General features: G+C 38.5%; 1 protein-coding gene across 1 annotated transcript in view; it reads right to left on the bottom strand.

Annotated features, from left to right (window-relative positions):
- The window catches only part of SPATA16 (spermatogenesis associated 16), a 225,806-nt gene that overhangs the window by 78,307 nt on the left and 126,467 nt on the right, over positions 1–21,032 (bottom strand). The window contains exon 4 of the mRNA XM_059922009.1: positions 9,511–9,595. Within this exon, the coding sequence (XP_059777992.1) occupies positions 9,511–9,595 (85 nt within the window). The remainder of the gene's footprint in view (positions 1–9,510; positions 9,596–21,032) is intronic.

Below are 21,032 nucleotides of genomic sequence, written 5' to 3' on the forward strand. Positions count from 1 at the left end.
AAGTGCCTCTGATGCAGCTGGACCAGTGTTTGAGAACCATTGACCTAAGCCAGCTTCCTCATCATATAGCAGCAGAAACTAAAGTCTAGAGCAGTTGTGGTAGATTACATTGCTGGTCTCAATTTACCCCCTCCCTATAGCAATATCATATCAATAGCTTTGTCATGGCTTTGCAGTAAGCAGAAGAATTTATGTCCTTGGGCTTGACCACATGCTTTTCTTTGGCTAATGGAATGTTTCAAGCATGGTATGAGCAGAGGCTTGAAATGTGCTTCTACGGTTTTGCTTTCTCTCTTAGAATCCTGCATTTTGCCATAAGAAGAACAGACATCAGGTAGCCATTGGTCTAAGGAGGATGAGAGACATGTGGATCACACTTGGGCCTTTTTGCAGCTTAGAGCTAAGCCTAACCACGCCCAGCCAAGACCAGCCTAGATCAGTCAAACCCAAGTTAACCTGATGATTATTATAAGTCACTGAGTTTTAGAGTGATTTGTTATACAGCATTATTGTAGCAGTAGCTGACTAATACAGAAATGAAGTAATTTACCCACAATTGAATCCTAGCATTGGAACTAGAAGTTATATCTTGTGAATCTGAGGTTTGACCTCATTCTACTGCTCTATATTGCCTGTTTCCTTTTGCTTCCTTTCCTTCATAGAGTGAAGCACAGATATCCATTGCTTCCATAAGATCCCTCTGGTCAGTCTACATTCCCTATATTCCAGAACGTTGTCACCTTTCCTCATCAGAGCTTACCTTTCCTTCCTCATCTTGTTCCTTCAGGATTCTGTTTTCATGTTTCCAAAGAGATTAGGAAAGTCTCAAACTAATTCCCACAACTGTGTCTAGGGGTCACCCATTAATGAGTTAAGCACTTCTAGATAAAATTTCTTTTTCATAGTACTTGGGGATGACTAGAGACTTAATGCCAAATGGTGGGAATTTAAGCATAATATATGGCAATTGATAGGGAAAATATTTTTAGGTTAGTAGCTTTGGTGTTTCTCAAATTATATATAATTCAAATATTATAAGCCCTAGGGACTTCCCTGGTGGTCCAGTGGTTAAGACTTTGCTTTCCAGTGCTGGGGGTGCTGGTTTGATCCCTGGTCGGGGAGCTAAGATCCCACATGCCTTGCGGCCAAAAAAAACCAAAACATAAAACAGAAGCAATATTGTAACAAATTCAATAAAGGCTTTATTGAATATATTTATCAAAAAAATATATAAAACAACAACAGCAACAACAACAAAAAACAAATACTGTAAGCCCTAGATTGTACTCAGACACGCCTTGTCCAAATATTTTATAAACTCTCTGCCTGACAGGCTAAATAAATAAATAAATAAATAAACTGTAAGTACAGGCCATTTAAGAGAAATGCTCATAGGGCATTTCTATTTTGTTCCTTCTGTGGAAAAAATTTTCACAAGAAGAAAATCTTTAGAGAGAACACATTTTTTCTTCTCCAGAATATGTAGGTGTTTTGTTAAAGATAATAAAAATTTTGTGGTTCCTTGACCTTACTTTGCCTGTAATTTCATATTAAAGATTTTATTTTTATTCTGAGGTTGAGATATCATAACTTTTTACCAGGTAAATGACTAATATTGGGATGATTTTGCAATATCAAGAAGAAAAACAAAGAACTGGAGTGTAAAGTTAAGTCTAAGAGGTCAACTTCTCTTCAGTGTTAAGGTAGACTACCTCATTCTCTGGTTAGTGCAGAGAAATCCTTTAGCTTGCTGCTACCTTGATCTCTACTTTTGAAGGAAGAAGCTAATAGCTAAGACCTTAGAATTTGCATGAAGACACCTGTGAGTACAGAAACCAATGAGACAAAAGACTCTTGGAAAACTGTAACCTTCTCCAAATATTCCGATGAATCCCAAACTCAGCTAAAGCACAAAGGTTGTCTGCAATTCTGAACTTAAAACACACACACACACACACACACACACACAAATACTTGTTGAATTAACATAAGCACTGAATTTTTAAATTGCCAACAAAACAACTATACCAAAATATTCTCAATTTTATTGGTTTGAGTTTCATGTCAAACCATGATGGTTTTTAGTACTTTGACGGTATTGTGGAAGAAAAACAGACTAAGAAGTGATGTCTAATTTAAGTCCCAGTTGTTTTTCTTGGTAAGTATTTTGTGCTAGAATATGTGCTTTTGAAGACAGGGTGATGTCTCGTTCGTTCACTGCTGTATATCCAACACATAGCACGGTGCTTAACACATGGTCACTAATAAGTGCTTGATAAATATGTGCTGAATGAGTATGAATGACAAATACAATTTGAAAGTAAAGAAGAAGGCTATCCACTAACTTAAGAGGATTCTGGAGACACTGGATCGGAAAGGTTTCAAGCTTGAATGTCTACAGTGCCGTCTGAGGAGGCACTATATGACACTAACATTCTGGGTGCTATTTTTTGCTTTGAGTGCTGGAAGCAGTAAATGTCTCCTGTTAGGCCCAATACCAAAGTGAAAAAGGGCTGTTGGAAAGAGAAGGAGTAGTGCAAGTGTCTTATCCTATGGTCTGTGAACCCCTGAAAGCCATGGAAGGGCTTTAGGGGACCACAAACTGTGCACCATCTTCCTCAAGCATGTGCCTGGGGAAAATCTTTTGTCTCTCAGGGCAGCCAGCTCCTGATTTTGTCCCTTGAAAGTAGACTAATTACACCAAAAAATATTTCTTTTTGGTGAGCCCACCTTGGAAACCATTTAGGCCATTGATATCTTTAAGATGGTGCACATTTCAATGCCAAGTACAACTTGAATTGGATGGGAAGTCTTGGTATTCTCTGCACAGATGGAGGACCTGAGAAGTTGGCACTTCCTCAGCCTCTGCTGCTTCACTAAGGAAAGATGCTCCACATGTCAGGCTTTTTACATGGGCCCGTGTTAGTGTCAACAGCCCTTCCAACAATCCCCGAAGAGGTCCTTCTACTGCTGTGAAAGTCTTCAACTTCCTCAGAGCCAAGAACTCAAATCATTGCCTTTTCAGTAAATCTTTGTCAGGATGTAAGAGCACACTATGAGGTTCTTTCCTGTTAGAGAAGTGTGTTGGCAATCCAGAGAAGAGATTTAGGAGAGATTTGGTTTGGTTAATCCTTTTAACTTTTTTTTAAGAGAAAAGAAACCCCTTCTTAGAACAAATTGGATGTGAGAAGTTCATTCCAGGACTAGCTTTATAATGGCTCATATCTTAGTTACATAAATGAGGCAAATCTTTTGATCAAAATGCTGAATTTACTATTAGAGATACTGCTGAAGAACGATGAGTTTTTTTGGTCGAGCTGTTATTCTGAATGAGGTTGGTGGAGTCAGACAGAAATCTGAATTTTCTAATATTGGAGGTGAGACTGATAAAGTCTGGAGGGTTTCTAGAGACAAAAATCTACAGACACTCTGCAAATGGCTTATGTCTTATGAAGGTCATTTTTTGTCCAGATGACTTTAGAATGGAAACAAATTGCTGACATAGATAACCTTGATAATATGAAGTTAACAAAGATAATCTCATTGACTTGAGGACAAAGGAAATGATGTAATATGAATTTTGATATTTCTTGACACATCCCCCATGTGAGATATTGTGAGCTACAGGAGCTCTGACTCCATCTGCTATCAGACTTCGTGAATCAGAATTTTACCTCTTATTGCCATTAAATGAAACATTGACATTGATTCAATGTCAAATATGTTATTTCAGTTTCTTATTCCAGAAAAAGTGTACAACCTTCTCACAAGTGTGAGAAAGCCATAATTCCTTGTCAATGCTGTTTTGTTAACTATGTGTAGATCAATTTCCAATACAATGAGATAAATAATAAGCACATTTTTTTCTGTGTATGTGTTTATGAGTATTGTTTTTAAGTGGATGCTTATCAGTTGAATCAGATTCTCAGAGGGGTTTATGACTTGAAAGAAAGAGAGAGAGAGAGAGAGAAAGGAAGGAAGGAAGGAAAGGAAGGAAGGAAGGAAGGAAGAAAGAAAAGAAAGAAAAAGAAAGAAAGAAGGAAGGAAGTAAAAGGAAGGAAGGAAAGAAAGAAAGAAAAAGAAAATTTAAAATGAACAATCAAGGTGGGAAATGAACTGATCAGGCAGCTTGCCCCTGTTTAGTGGGGTTCCTCTGTACTCGTTTCATGGGAGTTCTGAAACAAAAGTAGCTGTTATTGCCTTTTCTCACTCCACTTTGCTGAGTGATGCAGACCAGAGTTGGCCTGTTCCTCACGTTGCAGGAGATAAAGCTGCACACCAGATAACTCACGTGTCTGAGAGCATGGCTGAAAACGAAGGCGAGAAAACAGGAGAGGGAAACAGGAGTGGAAGAGGAAGACTTGTTTGTTTTTACATTTCCTGATGCTATTAAATCTAGCTCAGCTCCTGAGGCTATTAAATCTATCCTTGGATCTAAGGGTCAGGGGGCTTGGGAGGTAGACTAGAGTTTACTCTAAAGTTCTTCTTGGAATAATTTTATTACTTTAGGAACAACTTATAAATACATAAGAGTCGCTGCTTCAAAATGGCTAATTCCCAGCCTGACTAGGGACTTCCCATTTTGCTAATTAGTTCAGAATTGTGATGAGGTCTGGGGGTGTTTGAGAAGAGGAGGCTGGCTGATAACAGAAGATGAGTATCAGGTTGTAGAAGTATGAATGCAGGTACGGTGTGACAAGGTATTTCCAACTCTCTCTAGCTCTGAAGAGGTGATACTATTATAGAATAATGGGTGCAAACACTTTTAATGAAAGTGATATATCCCAGTATGAGTTGTCATATAGTGTAGAGCTTTATGCCTTTTTTCCTTGCTGAGTTGCCGACATGGAAACTATTCCTAATGCAGTTGAAAGGTGTTCTTGAGCTCACCAAAGCAAAGGTCTGTTCTTCTGCATCTGAGAGATTGTAAGTCAACGATCTGTGAGAGTAGGTGTAGACTTGTTCTTAAATTTTTACATTCTGAAATTTTCCATTCCCTGTTTAACATCTCTAAGAGAATAACTGACCAGGGTGGTAGGGATTTTATGTGGTTGAAAGGCAGATATATAGTGACTTCTCCACTTACAAAAGTAGTGAAAATAGCCCCTATCTCTTCAGCCTTAATGGATGTCTACAAATGTACATGCAGACATAATTTCTAGTCTGTGATGTGTGGGGCATTCTTACATTCAACAGTGTAATTGCCACGGTGGTTTGGGTCGTGGGACAGCCCGGTCTTTAAAGTTGGCATGGACTGCATACTCTCTGGCAGTGTTCCAAAAACCCCTTTTGACTTAGAACAGAGCAAGGTTTGTGGGAAGATGTATGCATTTGAATTAAGATCAGGGAGAGAGTGGCTAGCAGAAGGAAGTATATAACTATTGAGGTACTGGTGTGGTGTGCTGATGTTGGGGCAGGTTAGAGGGGTTTTGTTTATGGAACTCATCTGCAGGATGTGTTTTCTAATCATGTTACTTTTTTCCAGAACATAATTACATTTGTAATTATGTTACAAATTTCCTTAAATTTGTGACATCATGTTTGTTTTTTTATTGAAGTATAGTTGATGTACAATATTGTATAAATTACAGTTGCATGATATAGTGATTCAAAACTTTTAAAGCTTGTACTCCATTTATAGTTATTATAAAATATTGGCTATATTCCCTGTGTTGTACAATATATCCTTGTAGGTTATTTTATACGGAATAGTTTGTATCTTTTAATCTCCTACCCCTATATTTCTCCTCCCCTCTTCCCTCTCCCCACTGGTAATCACTGAGTCTGCTTCTTTTTTGTTATCTTCACCAGTTTATTTTATTTTTAAGATTCCACATATAAGTGACATCAGACAATATTTGTCTTTCTCTGTCTGACTTATTTCACTTAGCATAATGCCCTCCAAGTCCATCCATGTCGCAAATTGCAAAATTTCATTCTTCTTTATGGCTGAGTAGTATTCCATTGTGTGTGTGTGTGTGTGTGTGTGTGTGTGTGTGTATATATGCCACATATGTATATATATGTGTATATAGATACACACACACTATATATATATATATATATATATATATATATATATATATCACATCTTTTTTATCCATTCATCTGTTGATGGACACTTAGTTTGCTTCCATATCTTGGTAATTGTGAATAATGCTTCTATGAACATTGGGGTGCATGTATCTTTTCAAATTAGTGTTTTTATTTTTTTCAGATATATACTCAAGAGTGGGACTCCTGGGTCATATGGTAATTCTATTTTTAGTTTTTTGAGAAACCTCCATACTGTTTTCCATAGTGGCTGCACCAATTTACATTCCCACCAACAGTGTAGGAGGGTTCTCTTTTCTCCACATCCTCGCCAACATTTGCTATTTGTGGTCTTTTTGATGATGGCCGTTCTGACAGGTTTGAGGTGATATCTCATTGTGGTTTTGATTTGCATTTCCCTGATAGTTAGCAATCTTGAGCATCTTTTCAGATGCCTGTTTGCCATCTGCATGTCCTCTTTGGAAAAATGTCTATTCAGGTCTTCTGCCCATTTTTTAATCAGTTTGTTTGTTTGTTTGATTTGAGTTGTATGAGCTGTTTATGTACCTTGGATATTCACCCCTTATTAGTCATATCATTTGCAAATATTTTCTCCCATTCAGTAGGTGTATGACATCATATTTAGATGTACCTGAAAACATGAGGTTTTAGAGCTAAGATGGGCTTTAAGAATAGACCTTCTCAAATGTCTTATGCTAGTTACCTCTTACTTTCTACTTGAAGCGCCTCTAGAGACTAGCCTGTTTTAGGTTAGATGTTGGTGTTAGAACTTGGACTGAGTCAGATCTGACTTCCAGACGAGGACCCTTTTTCAATATACCACGTTGCTTCAAATTAAAGGAGAAAAAGAGAATACAAGGACAAATAGGTTTTTGTTATCTTTAATTAATGCAGAATAGTAAAATAATAGTATTCTTTTTATTCCCTTTTTAAAAAAAAATATATTTATTTATTTATTTATTTATGGCTGTGTTGGGTCTTCGTTTCTGTGCGAGGGCTTTCGCTAGTTGTGGCAAGCGGGGGCCACTCTTCATCGCGGTGCGCGGGCCTCTCACTATCGTGGCCTCTCTTGTTGCAGAGCACAGGCTCCAGACGCGCAGGCTCAGTAATTGTGGCTCACGGGCCCAGCTGCTCCGCAGCATGTGGGATCTTCCCAGACCAGGGCTCGAACCTGTGTCCCCTGCATTGGCAGGCAGATTCTCAACCACTGCGCCACCAGGGAAGCCCTTTTAATTCCTTTTTTGTATAGCAAACATGCACGTATTGGTAAGTGGAGATTTTTTTTAGTAAAAAATTTTGTTTTATTTTAAGTAAATGAAATAGGGATATTAATGCTCTTTGAAAGCTAAAGAAAACAGACAAAAATTTATTTACAAAATTTTCAAGCTCTTAACCTGTCTTAGGTTGCACCAACGTTGAATCTATTTTTTCCTAGTTCAATGTAGATAAAACAGTAGTAACTCAATATATGTTTGTTTAATGAATGAATAAATTGAAACAAACATTCGTTTGGGAACTAGTAAATGCCAGGCCTGCTGAATATCATCTAACCCTCAAGATTCAACTCCTTTCCCACCTTTCTTCAAAAGCCTCTGAAATACTTTAATAAAAAGCCCTTTTCTTTTACTATATCTATGTAGTAGACATTATTTGCTTATTTTTCATATCTAGCAATTTTTTACAACTATTTACTTACATACATAAGCAACTACTACTATTTTGCATGTTCCAGACTCCCCTAGGAAAGTCTTGCACTTACTAGCAAATTAATAATTTTTTGAAATAATAATAATTTTATCTACTTTAAGGTCAATTTACAGGTGTCAAGTATATTAGGACTAATTTAAATCTTTATTTTTAGGTAAATTGAGCTCCAAATATTTAGACAGAACCATATAAATTAATGAAAATTTTATATGATAAACCTAATACTTTATTGTTTACTGAAGACAACATGTGATATAGAAACAGAAAACTAGGGGCCAAGACAAAATAGTGAAAATGTGGGAAAAATCAGGAAGTATCAGAAGACTGTTGACAATTGTTTCTCACTTTCTTTTTTTTTTTTTTTTTTTTTTTTTTAAAGAAGTTTTTTTGTTTTTTTTTTTTTTTTTTTTTAAAGCACTTTTCTTTTTTTTTTTTTTATAGCTACTTTATTTATTTATTTTATTTTATTTTTGGCTGTGTTGGGTCTTCGGTTCATGCGAGGGCTTTCTCTAGTTGAGGCAAGTGGGGGCCACTCTTCATCGCGGTGCAGGGACCGCTCTTCATCGCGGTGCGCGGGCCTTTCACTATCGCGGCCCCTCCTGTCGCGGGGCACAGGCTCCAGACGCGCAGGCTCAGTAGTTGTGGCTCACGGGCCCAGCTGCTCCGTGGCATGTGGGATCTTCCCAGACCAGGGCTCGAACCCGTGTCCCCTGCATTAGCAGGCAGATTCTCAACCACTGCGCCACCAGGGAAGCCCTGTTTCTCACTTTCATATTAGTGTTTTAGCAGATCTTATTCTAGTTGGTTGAAAAGGTTCATGTTCAATTACATTAAACCATCTTGAAATGCAAAGAAAAAAAAGGCCACACACAGTTTGGAGACGAGAAGATTTGGAGGAGGGAGTTGGCTTCTGTACTGGATTTTCAAATATTTGAAAATATTTCGTTTGGAAGTGGGTTTCCATTGGGTCCATGTAGCCTCACTGGGAACTACTTGATGGAAGTTTTAAGGGAGTAGAAATCTATTTTAATGAGGAAAACAGTTTAATAATTAGCACATTAGATGTTTTTTGGGGATAAGTGTGCTTTTCACTTTGAATATATTTCATCAGAAAGTCATTGACAATTTGTGGGGAGAGGATAGGATAAGAACGGATTTGTATGTTGTGAAGGAGACTGAACTAGTAAATTCTAAATTTTTATAATTCTAGGAAATTCTGACTCTCGTCTTGACATCTAACTGACCTTTGGTATGACTTCTTGCTGCCATTTTGAATAATAAATAAAAAAGATGATCTGCAGTTTATTACTGGTTAAGTGTTTCAAGTACTACGTTACCCCACAAATACAGTGGATCTTTGTATTTTCCTTTATTATGTAATTGGTAGTACTTCTAGCATCTGCTTTTACAGGTCATAGGTTAAGAAGAATCTATGAAAATACAGTGTTCATTTTTTAAAGGATCATGTCATTATAGCAGCACGCCAGGGAAAGTAGTTCCTGGGATGTCTAAAATTTATATTGGGTTGTAAAACTGAAGTATGGGCCAAGGGTTAACAACCTTGAATTTTGCCCTTAAAATTAGTCTCAGAAAATCTACTTCATTATAAATACATTACTACTGAGTAGTGTCCTTCTGATTGATATGCCCAGAGCTCCCTTTTTCAGCAGTCTTTTAAGCACCAATCCTTCATTTTGGTTCTAAAAATGAAATGGGCTCCTCCTCCCTAGTTGGGACATCAATTTTTACCTGCCAGTATAGTTTGATGAGCTTGCTTATAGACTGTTCACTTCCTCCACAGAGCCAGAACATGTAGTCAGCAATCATGGCACTCCTAAGAACAAGGACAGATTTTTTGAAAAAACAAATTTATAGGACAGAAGGAAAACTATAACAGGCAGTATATATAAATACCGAAGAAGAAGATTTTGTAATGTATAAATTTGACTAGACTAATATTAAGCAAAGCATAAGGCACATTTTAGAATGTAGAAAGTAGGTCTTTTTTTTTGGTACCAAAACTAAAACTGTAAGAGAAGCAACACACCATTTGTCTTCTACATTGCTTTTCTGTTTGTACAGTATAAGAATATTTAAAGACTATGAGAGAATGCTTTGTTTTGGTTACCTCTTATTAAACTTCAAAGCATTTATAGAGTAACATATATTTTATAGACTCTAGAACACCTTCAAACCTAGCATAGCATATATAGCTAACTATTATACTGGTACTAAAGCATATCTCAGACTTTACCTAAGTTGAAGATTATTCACCTCTGATTAAAGTAGTCTCCTTAAAATTGAAAATAAAAAATTTCCAATTCAACAAACACTCCCCTCCCCCAGCCTTTGTGTTTAATTGAATTAGTTTTGGAATCTAGTGTGTACGACCACTGCATTAGTCTTATTAAGCTGAGGGCATATTAAAAACTATTGTGCAATGGATATTAATTCATTGCTTAGCACCCTTTGGAAAAACAGTTTACTTTTATGGCTGTTTCTCTGCTAGGCCTCTCTTTTCTCCAGAGATTCCAAATCCAATTAAATGTGACTGGAAGTAATTCCAAATTGTCACGTTGGCCAGTTAGACATATAATAATCCTGTGTACCTAATCACTAGTACCAAAAGTTTATTTATTTAAGCAGACCTATCACTGTGTACCCTGAATGTTTTTCTTATCTTTGCCTGCAGATATGTGTTGTTTCCTGACATAATTGTAAATTGAATTAGAAATTTTCCTTCCCTGAATATATATGTTGTCTAAGGCAGAGCAGCTATAAACTTACTATGGTACTCCGCTGAAGAATTAGAATGTTTAGATTCTCGCTGAGGACAGACAAAAATTAGGACTCTAAAGGTTAACAATGGGAAAAAAACACCACCATTTGAAGGATTACGCAACTCAGCATTTCTCTTTTTACACATGTGGTATTAGAAAGAAGCTATCCACTGACATTTCAAAATAACTGGCAATAATTTAAGAATACCTAATCTTTCAGAAATCCTTTTATATTTTTCAAAGCCCTAGTTTAATGATAAGATAAAATGAGCTAGGAGGTTTTCATATTGCATGAACATGTACGGGGTAGAAAACAAGTTATAAAAATCAGACTAGAGAGGGGCAAAGTAAATTTCAAATATTTGCATTTTGATTGAAACACTTGTAAAAATTTTCTTCCCCTGACAACCTAAAAAGGAAGTCTACTTGACATGTAGATGCCTGTCACCTAATAGAAATCTATTTTATAAATTGGATTTATAAGAAATCAAGGAAGAATGTAAAGTCTCACTGCCAAGGACAGCACACATTGTATTCATAGAAGTTGGGTCCTCTGACGTGATGACTTGATTCTGCACTCTGATTCCTCCTTCCCTCAGCATTTGGATATGTAAATATGGCTCAAACAAACATTGCTTAATGAGAACACCAGCTATTAGTTAAACCAGGGATGAGCAACCTCTTTCTGTAAAGGACCAGATAGTAAATATTTCAGGCTTTGTGGGCCATGACTACTCACCTTTGCCTTTCAGAAGCAGCTGTAGACAATAAGTTAAAAAATAAGGGCGATTGTGTTCTGTTAAAACTTTATTTACTAAACACATGTGCTGGGTCAGATTTGGCATGGTTTGCCTAACTCTAAGATAAACAAATTATTAGGTTGAGCAACAGGTGGCAAGCATTGATATAATTGCCAATCAATAGTCAGACGCCAGCTTCTATACATTCTGGTCACAGGCCTCCTTAAATATTTCAGGGACAACATACATATTGTACTAAAATTACTGAGCAGAGTTCAGGAAAGAAACATTACAATTTTGAAGCATGAAAAAACTGTTAAAGATAATCCTGGATCATAGACGCAGTATCTTGAGTTAAGCAAAATCTGAATCTATTGTTTCTATTATATTAGTTATTGCCACCCTTGGATTGGAACAATTGTGAGAGAAGAGGAGGTAGGTCACTACAGTGGGCTTCTAGGTCTTTCCTGCATTTGTAAAGCTTTTGGTGAGTTGGTTTTGAGTTCACCATTGTAAAATTAGGAGTTTTAGCATTTTTATTAATGTTTTCCAAAAGTTGCTTTTTCTATTATAATGTGTTGTCAGATTGCTACTTTCTTTTTCTTTAAATTTTATTTATTTGCATGATTTTAAAAAATTTTTATTTATTTTTTGGCTGTGTTGGGTCTTCGTTGTGGCTTTCTCTAGTTGCTGGGAGCGAGGGCTACTCTTCATTGCGGTGCGCGGGCTTGTCATTGCGGTGGCTTCTCTTGTTGCGGAGCACGGGCTCTAGGCGTGTGGGCTTCAGTAGCTGTGGCGCGCAGGCTCTAGAGCACAGGCTCAGTAGTTATGGCCTACGGGCTTAGTTGCTCTGCAGCATGTGGGATCTTCCTGGGCCAGAGATTGAACCTGTATCCCCTGCATTGGCAGATGGGTTCTTAATCACTGCACCATCAGGGAAGTCCACCAAACTGCTACTTTCTTAAGTATGATTTTATGACACCTGGGGGCTCAAGTCTTTTTCCAAAGGAACACATCTCCAAATTTATATTGAAATAAGTGAGGAATTAAGATTCATTGAAATTTGCTACCTGCCCTCAGTGAAGCACAATTATTATAATCATAAAAAGATACCTGTGTTAAATAACAAACTATGGTTTCATAGAGCTGCATGTTTGCTGGGATATTTTTCATAAGTATAGTGTATTTCTTACAGTACCTGGCACAGAGCTGTGTTCATATTAGGAACACAATTTAGGTTGTAGTTGCTCCAACTCCATTTTATTCCCAGTGGCAATGGCAGTTATACTTTTACCACCCACCTTCCTTTGTCTGGTTCCCCACCATGGTTCTGTCCTACAGCTTAGCATTTATGTATCAGTGTAGAAATCAGTGGAAGAATGTGAAAAGGGCATGGAAATAACATTACGTATACCATGCAATAGTTGTGAGGCAAGAATAGTGGTTTTTCATCATGCTGAGTTTTTAAAGGGCAAAGATAATTAATTAATTAACCCAGAGTATCTATAAGGAGTCAGGTACCTGTGGGATCCTGGTTTTGGCTAACTCACCTCATGAGTCAAGAGGAAACAGAAACCCATCACTCTGCCTACTTTTCCTCAGGTATCTTTGTTTTCCTTTAGACCAATATCCTAGATGCTAGTCAGTGTGATTCACTGTTGCTTCTAAATGTCCTCCTGTCATCATCTTTATTCTATTCAGCTTACTTTCATTAATCTACTGAATGTTGTAGCTGCACTGGAACCGTAAGATCACATTAGCCAACGCTTTTTTTTTTTTTAACATCTTTATTGGAGTATAATTGCTTTACATGGTTGTGTTAGTTGCTGCTGTAAAACAAGGTGAATCAGCTATACATATACATATATCCCCATATCCCCTCCCTCTTGCGTCTCCCTCCCCCCCTCCCTATCCCACCTCTCTAGGTGGTCACAAAGCACCAAGCTGATCTCCCTGTGCTATTCAGCTGCTTCCCACTAGCTATCTATTTTACATTTGGTAGTGTACATATGTCCATGCCACTCTCTCACTTTTCCCAGCTTACCCTTCCCCCTCCCCGTGTCCTCAAGTCCATTCCCTCTGTCTGCGTCTTTATTCCTGTCCTGCCCCTAGGTTCTTCAGAACCTTTTTTTTAAGATTCCATATATATGTGTTAGCATATGGTATTTGTTTTTCTCTTTCTGGCTTACTTCACTCTGTATGACAGACGCTAGTAGTTTAATATCTGTGGGTTTTGAGATTTACTAAGTGCTGAGTGAGTACCATGATAAGCCCTTTACATGCAGAATGTGAATCCAGCCCACCCACAGTTCTGCACCAGATCGCATCCTGTCTTGTCCACCCATGGAAACTGCTCCAGCAATTCTCTTTCTCTCTTTCTCTCTTGCTCTCTCTTTAAATTTCTCCTTTTTTCCTGGGGCTTTTCTACTAACACACAAAAATGCTGTTCTTTCTACCACCTTAAAACAAAACAAGATAGCCCCCAAACCCCTCTTGATTCACTTCCCTTCCAGTTAACTTAATTCTTTCTCTTAAAGAAAACCCAAGCAAACGAAAGAACAAAAACTCCCCTCACAAAAACTCACTCCAACAAGGCTCTTATTCCTCCCACTTCACTGAAACTGCTCTTGTCAATGCTACTAATAATCTCCACACTCCTAAACACAGTGGCTCAATTCTCAGTCTTCATTTTACACATACTCTCAGGTGTAACTGATGTGATTGTTCTCTCTTCCAGCACCTCCTTCCTGCTGGGCTTCCACAACTCTGCTCTTTATGATTTCCCTCCAATCTTACTGGCTGCTCTTTTCAGTCTCCTTTGCGGTTGTCTCCTCATCCCTCTGGACTCCTAAACTTGGAGCTCCCCAGGGCCCAATGCTTGGACCCATTCTCTTTCTTTCTGTACTTAATCACTTGGTGATCTCACCAGTTTCATGGTTTTAGACACCATCCATTGGTTGACAACTCGTACATTTATACCCTGAGTTTAATCCTCTTCTTGGATCTGCAGACTCTGACAAAAGCTGCCTTTTCAACATCTCTACTTGGATACCTAATAGGTATTTCAAACTTATTTCCATACCTGAGACCCTGATCTTCCTTTTTTCCTCTTCCCCAAGCTCTAGTAGTCTTCTCCATCTATCCAGTTTCTCAGGCAAAAAATTTTGGAGTCATCATTGATTCCCCTCTTTCTCTCACATTTCCCATCCAATCCAAGATAAAATTCTGGTCTGGTTATCTTTGACCTATTTCAGAATCCTGCCTCTTCTCACCACCTCCAGCATTACCATCTGGTCCATCATGTCTTACCGGGATTATTGCAGCAGACTCCAAACTGGACTCCCTGCTTCTCCCTCCGTCTATTCTCAACACAGCAGGCAGAACAATCCCATTAAAATCAGTGCACCAGAGTAGGTCACTGCTGTGCTTAAAACTGCAAAGGCTTCAGTCTCACTCAGAGTGAAAACCAGTCTTTAAAATGGCAGTTGAGCCTCATGCCATCTGGTCACATATTACTTGTCTGATCTTATTTCCTACTTGCTCCAAACTGTCCACCTGCTTTCCTCAAAAAGAATAGGTACTCTATTGCCTCTGGGATTTTGCATCTGACAGTCCTAGAATGTTCTTTCCCTAGACGGCCCCTGACTCTCTTGCTCACCTCCTTCAGGTCTTTATCAGGTGTTATTTTCTCAGTAAGGATTACCCTAACACACTCCAATACCATCCATACTCTTGCTTGTTTTTGCTTTTTCCACAGTATTTATCACCATTCCACATAGTGTTTATTTTATTATTTTTCATTTTGGTGGTGTTTATTGTTGTCTTCCTCTACTATGGGGGTCAGCAAGCCATGGCCTGTGGGCCAAACCTAGTCTGCCACTTGGGTTTGTTAATTAAGTTTTAATGCAACATAGCAATGCTCATTCACTTGTGCGTTGTTTACATTTTGTCTGTGGCTGCTTTGGTGCTACCGTAGTAGAGTTGAATAATTATGACAGAGACCTTATGGCCCACAAAGCCTAAGATATTTACTATCTAGCTCTTTACTGGAATGGAAGCTCCCAGAGGGCAGAGGTTTTTGTCTGTTTGAGTCACTCCTCTCTCTGCAGTGCCTAGGATAGTGCCTGGCACTATTAGTGTGGCACTATATAGTGTAGTCGTCACTCAGTAAGTATTTGTTGATTAAATGATGAAGCATTATTTTATTTATTTATTTAAACTAAAAATATTTACTTCTCATTACAAAAATCCTGAGGCCTACAGAGTTACATAGTTTACTAGGATTGTAACACAAGCAGTCTGGCCCTAGGTCTACCTCACTGTCTGTATTTAACAGAAAGCTTTTGTACTAGAGGTGACATGGGAATGGAGGGGCAGACTGGGCTTTGTCAATTTAGTTAGTCCAATGTGGAATCCAATGCAGCATTCAGCTCATATGAGAGCTTAATAAATGCTAACGGATGCTGATGTATTTATTACATAAATCAAAGAGGAAAAGTACCAGGAAGCACAGTGTCTTAATGTGTTGGATTTAAAATTATTATTTTTTTAAAAATTATTTTATATTATTTATTTATTGTTTTTGGCTGCGTTGAGTCTTTGTTGCTGTGTGTGGGCTTTTCTCTGGTTGCGGTGAGCAGGGGCTACTCTTGGTTGTGGTGCGCGGGCTTCTCATTGCGGTGGCTTCTCTTGTTGCGGAGCACGGGCTCCAGGTGTGTGGGCTTCAGTAGTTGTGGCACGTGGGCTCAGTAGTTTTGGCTCGCGGGCCCTAGAGCGCAGGCTCAGTAGTTGTTGCGCACGGGCTTAGTTGCTCCACGGCATGTGGGATTTTCCCGGACCAGGGATCAAACCCGTGTCCCCTGCATTGGCAGGCGGATTCTTAACCACTGTGCCACCAGGGAAGCCCTAATATTATTTTTAACATGATGTCTTTAGAAATGTGTCAACAATTATTGTTTTTCTGCAAGCAAATCTACCATTCTTTTGATACTGTATTTGAATTCATTTAAAAATTTTTTTTCTGAAGTCACATTTACTTAATACATCTGTTAAATGTAAAAGGGTCAGAATCTGGCTTTCAAATATATATGCATCTAAAATAAAAGATTTTTATGTCATGAACTCAGCTTATTGTGAATCAAATCCTATTTCTATCAAATAGCAAATACACAATAAAAGAATTTGACGTGTTATTATTTATACGATAAGTATCAGTGTTGTTTTCCAAATTAATACTGAAAAAGGATCACTATGTACAATATAAAGATATTCATGCCAGGTGACTTTACACATTGAATATTTCTAAACAGACTGTGCAATTCTAAAAGTATGAGAATTATTGACATTTCTCAAGGCCTATGTTCAGATTCAAAATTTATAGCATTTCTACTCAGTGTGGCCACATGGTGGTGTAAAACAGTAAGATATGGGTAAACAAAAGAAAATCATAGCACACCATCAGCTGCGTGGTCTCATTGGGCTGACTGGCTGGGACCTTGAAAAGTCATTCCATTCAGCACCTTGCCTTTGGGCAGGATCACACTTAAACCTTTCAAATGAGACTGATGATGAGAATCTATTCTGTTTTAAAGACCTCCATGGAAGGACATTACTCTGCTTTCCTCACTGATTCCAGAGTTTCACAGCCATAAACAGCATCTTCTGCAGTTTTAGTCTGCAGGCTTCAGTTTTCTATCCAGTGATACTTGCAACCCCAAGTAGACTTTACCCTCTGAATAGCAGTTCTACATATCCTCACAATAATTTATTAATCTTCTCTTCCCTAGGTTAATTAATTAACTCCAATTGCTTTAATCTTTCTCTGTGGGTCCTCTTTGCTTGACATTAGTCAGTTTCATGGTTGTCTTTTCAACTTGTTTCAAATTCCTCCTCCTTTTCTTTCTTCTACAGCCAGAAATTGACCTCTCTCAAGAGTCCAAGGACAATCTTATGGAGTTTGTATGCAGCTATTTCATTTATGTAACTGGTATAGGTACTTCTTAGAAATGTATCTGTTGGATAGTTTTAACTACAGAATTCTTTATTTTCAACATATTTAACAGGTTGTTTCCTTCTTTTTGTACTTAAAATAGCTCAAGAGTGTATGTATATACATGCCATTACTTTCACATAAATTAATATTGATGCAAAGTGCATATTCCTTTTGAATACAAATACACACTAGCATTAAAAAGATTATATTCTGATTGGGAGGAGAGCCAAACTAGCAAATTCACTCAAGCAACCACACACACGATGCATCTTTTTGCAGGCTCATATATTTTCCACGCAGCAGTCAGCCACAATGATCTTTAAAAAATGTAACTGTAAATTACCTCAATAAAATCCAAGCTCCTATGGTTGCCTCCCACTCTTGTAATAGGCTGTTCTTGTTTTCCTCTTCAACAGATTTTCCATCATCCTCCAGTCAAGGAGGATGTTATTCAGTTGCTCAAAGCAAATACAAAGTTTCCTACCTTGGGACATTTGTGCATGTGGTTCCTCCTGCCCGGACTCTATTTCCTCAATTATTCATCTGGCTGCTCCTTCTCAAGATTTAGGCCTTTTAGGCTTTAGCTTTAACACTGATAACCTCTTCAGTGAGGCCTACTCTGACCATTTTATCTAAAGAAGTTCTGCCCTACCGCAGCCAGAACCTTATCCTTTTCCTGCATAAGTCTCACATTGTGTAATTACTTGTTGGTTTACTTGTTTATTACCCTCTTTCCCTAGACCTGTATTATCTGATATGGTAGCCACTAAGCCATACGTGGCTATTTATATCTAAATGAGTTAAAATTAAAAGTTAAAATTCAGTTTCTCAGGGTACACGGGTACATTTCAAGTGCTCAATAGCCACATGTGGCTAGTGGCTACTCTGTTGAATGACACAGGACATCTCCATCAACACTGGGAGCAGCTCTAGACTAAACCACAGGAAACTACCATTCTAGTGCCTCTTACAGTACCTGGTAAATAGTAGGTGCTTGTGGGGTTAATTTTAAGTATCAACTTGACTGGGCTACGATGTGCCCAGATATTTGATTAAATATTATTCTAGGCGCTTCTGTGAGGGTGTTTGGGGGTGAGATTAATATTTAACTCTGTAGACTGAGTAAAGCAGATTGCTCTCCCCAGAGCGGTGGTGGTTCATCCGACTTGTTGAAGGCCTGAATAGAACAAAAAAGGCTGAGCAAAGGAGAATTCACTTTCTGATTGTCTTCAAGCTGAGACAGGTCTTCTCCTGCCTTTGGACTCACACTTGGATTGGAATGCACATCATCGGCTCTCTGGGTTCTTAGGCCTTTAAACTCAGACTGCAACTGTAGCCCTGGCTCTCCGGAGTCCTCAGCTTGCCAGCTACAGATCATAGGACTTCTCGGCCCCCATAAATGCATAAGCCAGTTCTCTATATATTTACCTCCTATTGGTTCTGTTTCTCTGGAGAACCTGACGAATACAGTGCTCAGTAATTTATATCTGCTTTTGTCTGTGCTTTGCCCTGGTCATCCTCTCGCCCACTCCACTACCCCTAAGTCATCTGAGGGTCAGCAGGAGGCCCAGCTCCTATAACGCTGTGGGTTCATGCATTTCAGTAGTTGGTGGACATTGAAGAAGTTATAGTTTCGTCTCTGGACCTTTGTAACAAGTTTGCCTCTGTAACTAATTGCTTAATTCTTTGAAAGTTGTCCCCGAGACCAGGTCTCTACCTTTTGCAGACCAAATCTAATTAATATGTTCCTACCTTGATTATCATTCCAGATGTGGTTATTATGGAGTTCTAGCCATGCTTGCTCCTGCAAGATTGTCCAGTAATGGATGAGAGTTTTTCTTGAAGTTCACTGTCTGCCTACTAGCCTGGAGTTTCAAATATTGCCTGTCTCTAGATTCTCAGTTGATAACCACCACATAACCACCACACACAACAACAGTAATAGTATCGTTATTTGTAACAGCAACCAATATTTCTTGAGTGCTTACCATGTATATAGTCATTGCTTTTATATCTCATTTAATTCTTAGAACCAAGCTATGAAATGAGGAAACTGAGGTTCCTCAAATTGAGGAGACTAGTTTTCCAAAAAAGCAGTGAAAGGGTCAGAATTGAAACAGATATATTTGTCTTCAAAATTTGGCCTCTTAACTCTGGTAATGTACTATTTCCATAATGCCATTCTTTTCTTGTGCATCTTTTACAAGCCTTTATTAACTTTTGTTGGAATTCCTTGATGCTAATTTCTTGCCAAACTGTTGACTTCCCTGGTGGCACAGTGGTTAAGGATCCGCCTGCCAATGCAGGGCACACGGGTTCGATCCATGGTCTGGGAAGATCCCACCTGCCGCGGAGCAACTAAGCCCGTGCGCCACAATTACTGAGCCTGCGCTCTAGAGCCCGCGAGCCACAACTACTGAGCCGCGTGCCACAACTACTGAAGCCTGTGTGCCTAGAGCCCGTGCTCCGCAACAAGAGAAGCCACTGCAGTGAGAAGCCTGAGCACCGCAACGAAGAGTAGCCCCCGCTCGCCGCAACTAAAAACTCTATTACTGTGATTGATTAAACAGTGAAGGTAATTACTATTTCCTGTTGGTGCCTGGTCCTCCTCCCCTGTCCCTATCCCATGCTTGTCTCACCAGCAGACATGCTTTCTCCTTAGTTCTGGCTTATTACTCTGACGCAGTCAACTTTTCCTCTCCTGGCCATATCAAGAAATGTGTTATTACTCGTATAGAAAAATATATGTCTAGTTGAAGAGGCCTAGATGAATAGAACTCATTTCAGATTATATGTGTATGTTTGATTTTATTTTTGATGATTAATTTTTCTTTGTGGAGACCCCGAAATAGGGTTATCAGCATTATCGATAAATGTTTATTATGCTTATTACAATAAAGTTTAGAGTCATGGCAACATTCAAAAGTATAAGGACATGATGCTGACCTCTGTGAGATGCCAATTTGAATATTGATATAATAGCCATATTTGAAAAGAGTAATCAAAATATAATACGGTTTTATAGCTGTAAAAAACTATGCAAATGTTAAGTACATAATGTTAACTAAGAAGTACAGAGCATAAGTGCTATAGAATCTTAAAGGGGGAAATGATTACTTTTGGCTGTAATGGACTGATTGAGTGCTAAGACCTGAAGAATGGCTATCATTATTTTTAAGTGGTGATGAAGAAAAGGGAGCTTTTTTTTTTCCTTTGGCCAGAGACATATTACATACAAGGGCACTAAAGGTGGAAAGTATTAATGCAGAATCTGAGGAGAGGCAGAAGTTTTGTGTGAAAGAAGACGGCCAGGAAATAATGTTGGGGACAGATTATGGTAGCCTTGGATTCCAGATGAGTTTGGACTTTTTCCTGTAGAAGTTAGGGTACAATTGAAGGATTATTGGTAGGGAAAGTAACGTGGGATCTTACCCAGCCAAGATCTCTTGGGTTTAGCAGGGACAGTGACAGCCTCTGGCCATACTGGGGTGTCTCTACTTTGCTTTTTAGTTATGGGTTTATGGGGAACTGGAGTCCTGATAGGGCCATAGGTCTGAGTACATGCTTTTATTAGGCTCATATTTGAATACTTTATGAATTCATTCATTCCACATAGATGGAGATTCTAAGATAAATAAGCCATTTCCTATCATTAAGTTCTAATGGGGAGGCAAACGTGCACAAAGATAATTATATCACAACCAGTAAAATGGGGTAATTGCTATATACACAAATGCCCCTGAGAGGGTTGATGTGTTC

This window comes from Balaenoptera ricei, chromosome 4, assembly GCF_028023285.1.
Source record: "Balaenoptera ricei isolate mBalRic1 chromosome 4, mBalRic1.hap2, whole genome shotgun sequence".
NCBI lineage: Eukaryota > Metazoa > Chordata > Mammalia > Artiodactyla > Balaenopteridae > Balaenoptera > Balaenoptera ricei.